Source organism: Centruroides sculpturatus, unplaced genomic scaffold (genome assembly GCF_000671375.1).
Source record: "Centruroides sculpturatus isolate CEXI.00-Female unplaced genomic scaffold, Cexi_2.0 scaffold1127, whole genome shotgun sequence".
Lineage (NCBI taxonomy): Eukaryota > Metazoa > Arthropoda > Arachnida > Scorpiones > Buthidae > Centruroides > Centruroides sculpturatus.
In genome coordinates this window covers 82017-93688 of record NW_019385367.1, presented here as the reverse complement: position 1 = coordinate 93688, position 11672 = coordinate 82017, and the positions used below count along the sequence as shown (strand labels likewise).

General features: G+C 29.2%; 2 protein-coding genes across 2 annotated transcripts in view; both read right to left on the bottom strand.

The window, feature by feature from the left end:
* Positions 1-11672, bottom strand: part of LOC111638197 (ryanodine receptor-like) — a 98130-nt gene that overhangs the window by 72576 nt on the left and 13882 nt on the right. Inside the window, exons 11-12 of the mRNA XM_023383868.1 lie at positions 10036-10085; positions 6272-6392 (exon numbers count right to left, since the gene is read on the bottom strand). Coding sequence (XP_023239636.1) covers positions 6272-6392; positions 10036-10085 — 171 coding nt within the window. The remainder of the gene's footprint in view (positions 1-6271; positions 6393-10035; positions 10086-11672) is intronic.
* Positions 409-1589, bottom strand: LOC111638194 (telomerase Cajal body protein 1-like). Its single transcript, XM_023383866.1, has 3 exons — positions 1006-1589; positions 828-931; positions 409-759 (listed from the first exon to the last, which is right to left on the bottom strand). The coding sequence occupies exons 1-3, from the start codon at positions 1069-1071 to the stop codon at positions 603-605; spliced, it is 327 nt and encodes a 108-aa protein (XP_023239634.1). The 5' UTR covers positions 1072-1589; the 3' UTR covers positions 409-602.

Genomic DNA, 11672 nt, shown 5'->3' with positions numbered 1-11672 from the left:
TAAAAAAAAAAAACATTTAAAAATCGTTCTGAATCGATTAACGAGGATTAGGCACTGATTCTATCTCTCAGCCACTTGTACTCGCCCCCGTGACACGCGTCGTTACAGTCGTCAGTCCGTCGGAAGCTCTCGAATGACGCCATCGTCGGATGTTTCTATTATCTAATTTGTTGTGAAAAACACTACTTATATATGAATAAATAGATATTTTTTCTTATGAATGAATTAGTTTTTTTTAATCAAAAAACTTTATTTATGCGAGTACTATTTATTGTTAGCAAGAAAAAATTTTGTGGCTCTTTAAAAACTTTGAAATTTTGTAAATTGTAATTTTGGCTCTTCCGACTCAAAAGGTTGCCGACCCCTGTTCTAGATAATGATCAATTTACAAAATGAATATATAAATATCTCAAAATCTGACATTATTAATTAATGCCAAACAATTGCCATAATGTAACAGGCAAAATAAGTTGTTTTTTTCATGTTAACTCACTTTACACAATTTCACTTTTAATTAGTTCTAAGAAAGTATTGCATAATTGTTTAATTTGTGAAATACTTATTATTAAATTCAAACAATATATAAATCAAAAGACAAAATTCTACCTGATTCCATTTACACAATCATTATGGGCTTGAAAGAATAGAATTGGATGTAAAATGGGTTCATTTTCACCAGATATATTTTCAGGTGGTTTATTTAAATCCCAAACAGTGATCACTCCATTTTCATTTCCACTTATCAAGTATTGGCCAGTGCTAGATTCAAAATGAAACTATAAACCTTAAGAGTATTTCAGTATTATATAGGTTTAAAGTATCCTTACCTGTCTATATCAAAATACATTCGTTGATTTGTTGTAACAATTCGTCGCATACTATAAAACACTTTTCCTGGATTTCTGATATCCCAACAAAGAATTTCACAATCCTGAAATGTTATTTTTAATATTAATAAAATACTATAATAAAAAATGAAATTGCTCATATTGCTAAGTACCATACCTTTCTTCCTCCACTGAATAATTTTATGCCATCCGATGAAAATATTAAATGAGTTACTCCACCCATTTGTCCAGATAAGAGAAAAAGCAAATCCAATTCTTGAGCAGAATATATACCAACTTTAAATTAATAAAAAGTTATTTATTACAAAGTAAAGGAAGAAAAACATTTTAAGTGTTCAATGTAAAGAAATTTATGATATAAATTAATTTTCAATTTCAATTACCCAACATTCTAGAATTCAGTAGTACAAAAATAGCATTTCCCCAAGGACTGCAACTCAATGGGGTATGGAATATTTCTCATTTTCAATAAAATGATTACTGTGAAAGTATTTGTTTCTATACTTTTATGTATTAGATTTTCAGATATTATTGTTTAAATGTAAGAAAAGAAAAATTATTGTGTTCCTATTAATATTGATACATACTTTTTCTTTTTGAGTTGGAGGATGTGAATAATTGTGCCTGTAAAGAGGGTATGAGTAAAATGGCTTATGTACAGTATACCTGCAATAACTAAAAATATGTATTGTGGATCAAAAAAGTCTGGAATACATAATATTTATATACAGGCAGATTGAAATTAATATGAATAACACATTCAATGAAAATATTGTATTGTTTTAACTTGACTTTATAGATTATATAAAGTCACATAATTGGTTGCAACTCATTGAAAATGCTCAATATTTTTTAAATATAATTTTTATGTAAATTATTAAAATATTATATTACATTATAGAAAAAAAGAAGAATTATTAAAAACAAAACAATACATAATAATTATCCATATTAAATGCTTATTTTTAGATAACCAACTATTTAAATTTTTCACATGAAGGAATGTTTTTGCCCTGTTTTAGGACAGCTTGTTTCTTAATGAATATAAGTCATAAATGCTCAAATTCAGTTTGAACAGTATCACTTTTGACAGATTGATGTTTGTTTAGTTATAGCAATGCAAAACTTAGGTGATCTGCCTAGGGGGTGCCTTCTGGAAGGTCTTTTTAAGGGAAACTGGCTCCTATTTAGGTGTTAGATGTGGAGGAAACTCCATGTGGCCAGCCTGTCCGAACGAGGCGAGCCCACGATCAAACTTCCAGTGTTCAGGGAACGAAGACCGCTTGGCCACTGGTGGGCTTTGACAGATTGAACAATATTTTGAACTATACATTTTCATTCTAATTTGTTAAAATCAAATTCCATATAGGCACAATATTATCATTGAATATCAGTACTTTTAGTTCATCTGAAAGCAATTTTGTTTGAATATTGTTCAATCCATCAAAAACAATATAAATAATACCAAAACAATATAAATGTTTGAATTCAGTTTGAACAATGACATTAAGAAGCTGAAGCTGTTCTAAAACAGGATGAAAACATTCCTTTGTGGGAAAAATTTAAACAGTTGGCTATCTGAAATTAAGCATTTAATACAGATACTATGGAGCCAGGAACACAAGGTAATATTTAATACATAAAACTGTTTTTTTAATGAGATTTTTTTACTCTTTAAATATAATTAAACCCAATTATCCAAGGGAAGGAGGACAATGCTACCTCAGATAACCAAAAAACTTGGATAAAATGGATGACCAAGGTCATTTTGGATTAAAAATTATACATACAAAAAATTTACATGGTAGCATTTTAAGCCATTTTTTATACTTTAATGAATTTAACCCTATATAAGAATAATAATTTTTACAACACTTATTATACAGCTGATAAATAAAATAGTTTTAAGAATGAAAATGTTTATTACGTAGTTACAGTTTAATATGAATGATTTATCTCACATTAAACTTAAGTGATTAAAAGTAACAAACAAATCATTTTGTAATTTAGGTTATCATTTAAACTTACTTTTATGAATTACAGTATAAGAAAAGTAGTGTATCCACTTACAGTTTCCTTGGATAATGCAGAACTTATTTAATTGGGGCTCAGATAATTGGGGGTTCTACTGTATGTACCTTGTATATAACTGAAAAATGACTACACATGCACAAGTGTAAATTTTTTTATATGCACAAAAAATTATTATTTTATATATATTAACAGTAGTGCTTGAAAGTATTTCTTTTTTCATCACACTTTCACCAGTAGCTGCTGAAAACTTGTACTAAATTGAATTTTATATTATAGTAACACCCCACTTAACGTGGGGATGTGTTCCTAGACAACAAAGCGCTAAACAAAACAGCATTAAACGAGGTTATTTTAACATGGAGTAAATAGGGAAAGAGGAACACATGATCAAAAATAAACAGATTTTACTTTAATTTTAAGTTATTTTTATATTAATTTGCACGAGATTAATTTTAAGTTATTTTTATATTAATTTGCATTATCATTTAAACTTTCTTTTATGAATTACAGTATAAGAATAAGTGGATACACTACTTTTAATGCTTTAATTGGGGCTCAGGCTCAGATAATTGGGGGTTCTACTGTATGTACATGGGTGCTTCAAAAAGTTCATGGAAAAAATCCGTAACTAAAAATTGTTTGGAAGGATTTTCATTATGTTAAATAACACAAACATATGCACACAGAAATGTAAAGTTCATTTTTTGTGATGAAGGTCCTGGCTTTTCTGAAATTCTTGTTTTTTGTGACAAAGTTTTTTGTCATGTAGTTTCATTTGTTGCTTTTTTTCTTTCCTTAAGCAAATGTAGGTAGCAGGAGATTGTATCCAAAATGCCTCATTTTGCTTTTGCACTCCTTTCAAAATCTGGATCATTCAGTACAGTTTGATCAATGATTTCGATTATCATTACCAAACTTTTACTAAAATAATCCGTAGAGAAATTCTTTAGGTTCTTTGTTTTCAGAATCTGTTTTCCAGTTCTACATGGATTCCTTGTTCTGTCAGTCCTTGAAGATTGTCATTGGTAAGGCTCTCACCAGAAACCTGCAGTAACTCCTCAATATCCTGCTCGTCTACATCTCCTAGTCCTGTTGTATCATTAGGTTGATCAAATTGTCAACCTAATTGATACAGCAATAGACTCTTCTTGTTGGAATTCTTGGATACCCCAGCCATAACTTCTTCCATACTCCATTCATGCATTCATCAGTTAATTCTTGCCAAGCGAAGTTGATATTGCATGTGGCATCCATGATGTTATATTTTTTCCAAAATTGCACCGAACAAACATAGATTTAAGGAAAGTACAGCGCTATGAAGAATTGTCATCTTTTGCTAAATGGTTTGGGAATAATTGTAATATATATGAATTGATCAACTGCCACATTAATTTGAAGCATAAATTTTGAGCACTTTTTAAGGCTTCAAGCAGACTGCATTATATAAAATCAGCGTTAATCGAGACAACATTACAGCGGGATCTTACTGTACTTGAACTCATTGATTGCGACCTACTTATGTTTTACAGGACTACTTAACATTGCAATAAGATTCACTTATTATGATCACTTTAGAACTTGCCTATATTGATAACAACTGACTAACAACATATAAACAAGATAAGTTAATAAGCCTACAATTAGTGGAAATTCTGGAATTTTTGGTTCTGACATTGAAAAATAGTTAAAACAAAAAAATGTGTAACTTAAAGATTTATTAATTAATTAAAAATAGTATTTCATTCAATGTGTAATTGAAGTAATAAACACCAGAAATTTAAATTGCTGTGCTGAAAATAAAGGAAATTGCTTTTCATTGTTTGTAGTGACAAAAGTACCAGGTTTTTTTTTTAATGGAAATTTCTTTCATACATCCTGAAATGATATCATATCATATTTAGTTAAATTTGGGCTGCTAAATATCTCATGTACTGAACAAGACTTTAATTATGACTACTAGGTATTTATTTGTTTGTGTGTGTGTGTATATATAAATTAGTATAATAAATTGAGGTACACTCACTCAGTATGTAAATAAAAAAAAACACAACACCTTAATTTACTGAGAAATTTAATAAAAACCAAATGTTTTCAGCCAAATCTGTTGGCCATCATCAGTCTAAAATATTCGAATACAAAATAGAACAAAAATTTAAATACAAATAAAATAAAATAATGAATGAAATATACATATACATGTATAAAGAAAAATAAAATAAAATAAAATAAAAATTATTATTATAAATAACAAAATATGTATATAAATACAGTAGAGCATCGATTATCTGACTCAATTGGGGACTCAGGTTGGTCAGATAACTGAAAAAATTGGATAACCGAAAAGAAGGAAAAAAATACATCATTAGTATAGTATATTAGAATATTAGTATATCCCATGTAATTAGTTTATTAGTATATCGCTATTAACCAACTTTGCATTGAATTTTCATCTATGTTTAGCCTAACAAATTTTTTTAAAATAATAATCGTCGCTATTGTGTCGTTAAAAATTATTTTTAAATTATTTTATTGCTCACGAAACAAACAACCACTCATAATTAGAAAATTAAGTCTCATTTAAATATTGGCTTCCCTTCAATGGTCGAGCCGTTGATGACAGCTAAAACACAAATGCAAAACTTTAACAAAAATAATATTAAAGTAGCCAAGAAATAGCCAAATATTGTAATGCCACATCACTAGCGAACATTTGAAACTTGCCGACTAGAATGGTCGGTTAACTGATGTGATTGGTTAATTGGGGGTCGGATAATCAACGCTCTACTGTATATGCATAGGATAATTAAATATTAAAATGTTATATAATAATGCATTATATGAAATTCAATGAAATGCAAGATATGCAAAAATATTAAAATCAAGGCATTAAATTAAGAGCTCTCTAATCGTCTGATTAAGTATTTCCAGGCCGAAGGCAACCCTTCAGAATATCTAGAATTAATGCATGCATCATGCAATCTGCTCTTATATATTTCAATTTTTTCGGCACAAATCGCCAATGTCGGTGAATGTATTTTGTAGATTTGGCTGAAAATGTTTACTTTTTCATTAAATTTTCTCAGCAAATTAAGGTGTTGTGTTTTTTTTATTCATTTTGTTATTTACACTTGTCTTTTTTTATGGACCATCCAAGCTTGAAAAAAAACCAGCCTATGTATTTATTTCATCAAACAATACTAGATTTATTTTTTGAGTTTTAAATCTCACTTATTTTATTGTTAAGTTAGTAAAAGAATTATAATTATTTTACTAAATAAAACATAAAATAAAATAAAATAAAATATATATATTATTTAACAGCATACTATTTTTAAATTTATAATAAATTATTTATTTTGTTTGTTTCAAATTTTGAAATTAAAACATACCACAAATTTTTGAGTATATTCACTTAAATCAATTGCTGCAACTGGTGGAGGTGGTTCAGCAGATGCTTGTGGTTCTGCTGCCATTGGCATCATAACTGGAACTTTCTGAGGTGCTTCAGGGCTAGAATAATAAACAAATATTTTTATAATTTGTCACAATAATTATGATTATAATTATGTGAGCATTTGTCAGCAAAGATCCAGTTGTTCTCAACCCAGGAAACTAATTAAAATTGCTTTAACATTAAAAAAAACATGTTAATTTTTTGTTAAAACAAAAAGTTAACCATTTTTTTAAATGTCAAAGTGTATGCTGTATAAATATAGCTAAATTATTATTGTTGAATATGCTTCTAAAAAAAAGTGCATGATACTTCATATATTTTCCATTTTTACTAAAATTATAACCACTTCATATATTTACATGTCTACTGATACACATCCAATAATATATATAAAAGGCACCCAATTTAAATTGTCTTCTACAGTAGAACCTCGAAAACTCGACCTAATGTGGACCGAAGGGTGGCCGAGTTTGTGAAAATGCCGAGTTATCGGGAATGGGGTTAAAAAAAATAAGTACGAGTATTTCCTCAGAAAATACTGTACTGTACTTGTACAGTATTTACTTGTACAGAATATAACAGAGAATAAACTGCCCAAATACCCTTAAACAAAGGAAAAGTACGTCCTTTATGAAGGCATAGAGCCACTACATGAAAATGAAAATTAATGAATACACTGTGTACAGTAATTTACCTGATAAGACAGACCCCAGAAAAATACTTTATGAGAGCTTTTATACTTTTATAAAGCTGTCTATAATGAAAATTAATTAACTAAGGATTTTTTCGCCCTGCCAAGGTGTGGACCAGTTATCCGGAGTGCTAAGTTATCGAGGGACGAGTTTTCGAGGTTCTACTGTATTAAAAACTTTATATTAACATAGACTAGCCATAAGCACTGTTTTGAATGAGAGAGTAGTGTTTACTTTGCTCATTCTGGTCACCTTGTTATTTTGATAGAATTTCCACTTTTGTCCCTTTTTGAAAATAAAAACACTTAGTTCTGTAGTTTATGTTAAACATATTTGTACATTTGTATGTTGTATTCTGAACTAATAATTTGTTAGAAAATTTTTATTCTGCATTAATGTAGGTCATAAACTTGAATGGGTACTATTGAGGAAGAAATGGCATGAAATATAAACTATTGGAAAACTGCAATATATATATAAGAAATGTATATACAGTCGACCTCCATATAACACGGTAGATACATTTCAGTTCTTATGAATCCATTTTCTACGAGTCCAGCCAATCACAGCCCAGCACGTATGCAGTTTACGGACTACGGCTGTTTGAAAGGTTTCTTCCATAAAATTAATCGATTCTAGACTAATTCGACTCAACATTTCTAAAATACATATAATTTTTTGGGAATAATCCATATAAACTATGCTATAAACAAAAAATTGTAGGATTACTAACAGAGTGTGCACCGTTCGACTACGCCATTGCTTAAGCTTGTTTTCGTCGTGGAGCTTGTCATCGAATGGCACTCGCATGCTTCCTGATAAATTATTTTTTTTGCGAAAAATTTGCTGAACTTTGGAAACATCATTAATATAAATATAATTTTTATGGACATTAAATAATAAATGGTTTTTAGTGGGTCCACTGCTCGTTTAAACTCAACGGTTTGTGCAATATCCGCTATTGGTCTAGATTCAACCAATCCTGTCGTGACACGAGTTGGCGATGACGTTTTACTGAATTATACGAGTTTTTTTTTTTTAGCATGTTTGTACAAATACTGTCACAATTTTTTTGCCGTGATATATGAATCCGAACTATAGGAACCTGTGTTATGGGGAGGTCGACTGTATTGCATTTTTTTCAATATAATTTTAATACATTAATATTAAAACGTGTGAGGCCCTAGAAATAGCCCCCGAAAAAAAGAAAAGATGTGTAAAAATTTGTTAAGTTAAATCTCAGGATAAAAAATTATATAAGTGTTGAGTCAGTGACACTGGACTTTGATGTCAATGCTCATAAAGAGTGAGGGAAAAACAAAAATTTAGATATAGAAAAAGAAAATTTAAGATGCAGTTTAGAAAGCAAAACAATACTTGAAAAATTATCAAAATGAGCGTGGGTGTCATTGTCACCAATTAAACACAATCAGAGTCTAAAGTAAGGTGTCGAATAGACCATCTCTCTCTGACCTTTCTTGCACCCTAAATGAAGCTTCATTTACACCTGGAGACAGGTGGGAGACCAATTGGGAAGTGAGAAGTAAAAGGTTTAACCAATTAGCAATGCTTCAATCCTCAGAAAATTTTAAAACTCTGACTTCAAGGACAAATAGAGGCTTCCACTAGACTACCTGTTGTGTTCATTTACCTCCGTTTTTTCGTACCTCCATTCATCTTTTGTGTGCTGTCTGTTCAGACTTCGAACTTTCAACATGACGCCGCCACGAAGCCTCTTCAGTGTAGGATCAGACCAAAACCGAAAACAACTCCTGAAGACAACCTAAAGTTCAAACTTAAGGACCATTGCTAAATTAATGTAAGCATTTTCGACAAGAATAAACAGTTTCTGTGTGAACACTTGTCTTTTGCTGCCTCCTCAAAACTGTCACCCACATATGCGTAGACCTTATACCATCCCAACGGTAGGGAAAAAAACTCCCCCAATCGACGTCTTTACAAACACTATAAGCAACTTATAGCATTTCAGAATAAAAAATGAAAACAGAATAAATTTACATTATTTGACACATTTATGCAAGCCATTTGAGTTATAAATTTAATTACTGTCCCATCCCTAATAATAATGAAACAATTGAAGAAGCTGAATAAAAGAAAAATCAATTTAGCTGATAGAAAGGTCAAAATATTTAACAAAATGCATGAAAAAGATCTTGAATTCCAAGATTTTAATAAGTTGGTAAAATTAGATCTTTGTTTTTTTGGGAACTACAGCTTCTGTAGAAAAAATATTTCCACTCATGGATTCCCTGTGATCAAAAGGGAAATTAAAATTAAATATTTAAGTTATGAAAGCAAATGCTAGTTATCACATTGTAAATCAGTTTTGCTTTATAAGCTTTAAAATAAAATTGCAAATAACCAGAATTTAAATTTAATGTAACAAAACAAATTCATCTGAAAAATATGCTTGGTTTGACTTTAGGAAACCTTCTATATCAACCTAACTATTAAATTTGATATCATATTGTAATAAAAATATCACTTTTTTGTTATTACATTTTCAAAAATAAAATCTTTGAGAAATTTATATTCATTTTTATGAATATATAAATTTTTCAAAGATAGTACATTATTACTGATATTGATTTGATAAAAATCAATATCAGTAATAATATATTATCAAATTGGTAATAATGCCATCTATATTTATTAATGAAATTTCAATAAGAGAAGGCCTGCATTCATTAGATGTGGAATCCTTATCTAATTTTGGTATCAAGAAATATGTTCAACCTATACATTTCTGTATAGGTACCATAGAATAAGAGTGAATATCTTTAAGAATGCATCTTTTGAAAACAAAAACTTTCACATATGAAGATTTAATTAAGCAAACTGTGTGTAGTTTATTTATTTTTTTTCCATAAGCAAAAAAGTCCTGAAGGACAATTGATATTTGCCCCCAAATTAACAATTAAACAAACAAATGTAAATATAACAAATAAGAAAAAAATTTATTATTACGGAATAAAATTTTACTTACGGTTGTGGAACATCAGATACTGGGACTATTTCTTTACCAATATGGTTTACCTATAAATATAAATATTAATAAGTTAAAATTTTATAAAATATATATTGGGTTGTTCAGAAAGTAACTTCGTTTTTTTATCACCAGAGGAATTAGTTGCATTTTTACCTGCCAATTTCATATTAAACCACATTGTCATTATATATTTTGACAGCTGACATTTCAAGGCTTATTTATAAAAAATTTTGTTTGATTCTGTGCAATTGTTTCTTTTTTTTTTTTTTTTGAAAAATCCCTGAAATTTATCATCATTATTTTTGAAAATTCCCGAAATTTCCTTTTGTTCCCAAAAATTAAAACAAAATTGAAAAGGCATAACAGGGATATTCAGAGAGAATCACATGGTATTGAACCTACACATGCCAATGATTTTCAGGGAGCATTTGTCATGAAGAAACATGGATGGTTGTGTGATGAATAGAAGTTAAAGTTTTCAAGATTTTACATCATTAGTCTGGAATATTTTGGATAACACCTCATAATAATTAAACAAGATATATATGAATATAGATATTTTCTGTACCATTATGATGTGTTTATTTGAAACAGTTAAAAAATCTTTCATAGTAAACTTACATTAGCAAAAAGCTTACAATGCTAACCAATCAAAGTAATTTATTTACTTATAAAAAAAAAATAAGATTTCTTCAATTATTTACATAATTTCTTTAATAGGAAAAGACTATTTAAATGAATTAAAATATATTGGTACAATATTTTTACACTGAAATTTTGTACTTTTATATTTTTGAAAAACTATAACAATGAATAAATGAATATATGTTAAAAATATGATTTTTTTAACTATTTCATCTTGGCATATTGCATACATAAACTGAAGGAGGTCAGTTTGTTAACCTTTTTTTTACAAGTGTACCAATCAGTCGGTACCCCCATTGTTAAGCAAAACCATGAGAGTACCGATTTGTAGACACCCTAGTAAAAATCAATTTTTGTAAAATTTATTGACAAGAGATGTCAGCACTTGACGGCAGCATCTTGTCTATTGTCTGTTTCAGTGGTTTCCAATTAGTTTTTCCTGCATACCACTTCAAGAAAGAGCTCAAACTCATTTACCCCTTATAGCAGAAATTCATATTAATCCATACTAATATTATAAATTCGAAGGTAATTCTGTGTGTCTGTCTGTTACCTTTTCATGTCTAAACCGCTGAACAGGTTTTAATAAAATTTGGCATAGATATAGCTTACATGTTGGAGATGGACATGGGCTACATTTTACTGTGAGAAAATATCTTATTCCCATGAGAAAATTCAATATATTGCAGGCGAAGCTGTGGGTAGACAGATAGTTAGAAGAGTTTAATAGAATAAGTTTTTTTACATTTATTACCTTTAAAATACAATTCTAATAATAATGAAAATAACATAAGGTTATTTAATTTTAATGCGACAAATGTGCATGATTTTCTTTGCACAACTTTGTAAAATCTGGTTGCTTTTTGGTCAGCTTCAGTCTCAAGTCATCTTTGAGTTGAAGTCGGTGACGATGTTAAGTTTTCATGTTATGGCGGGAAATCCGCTCTTGAAGAGGTATGTTGTGCAAAATGGTAGTAAATATTTTATTG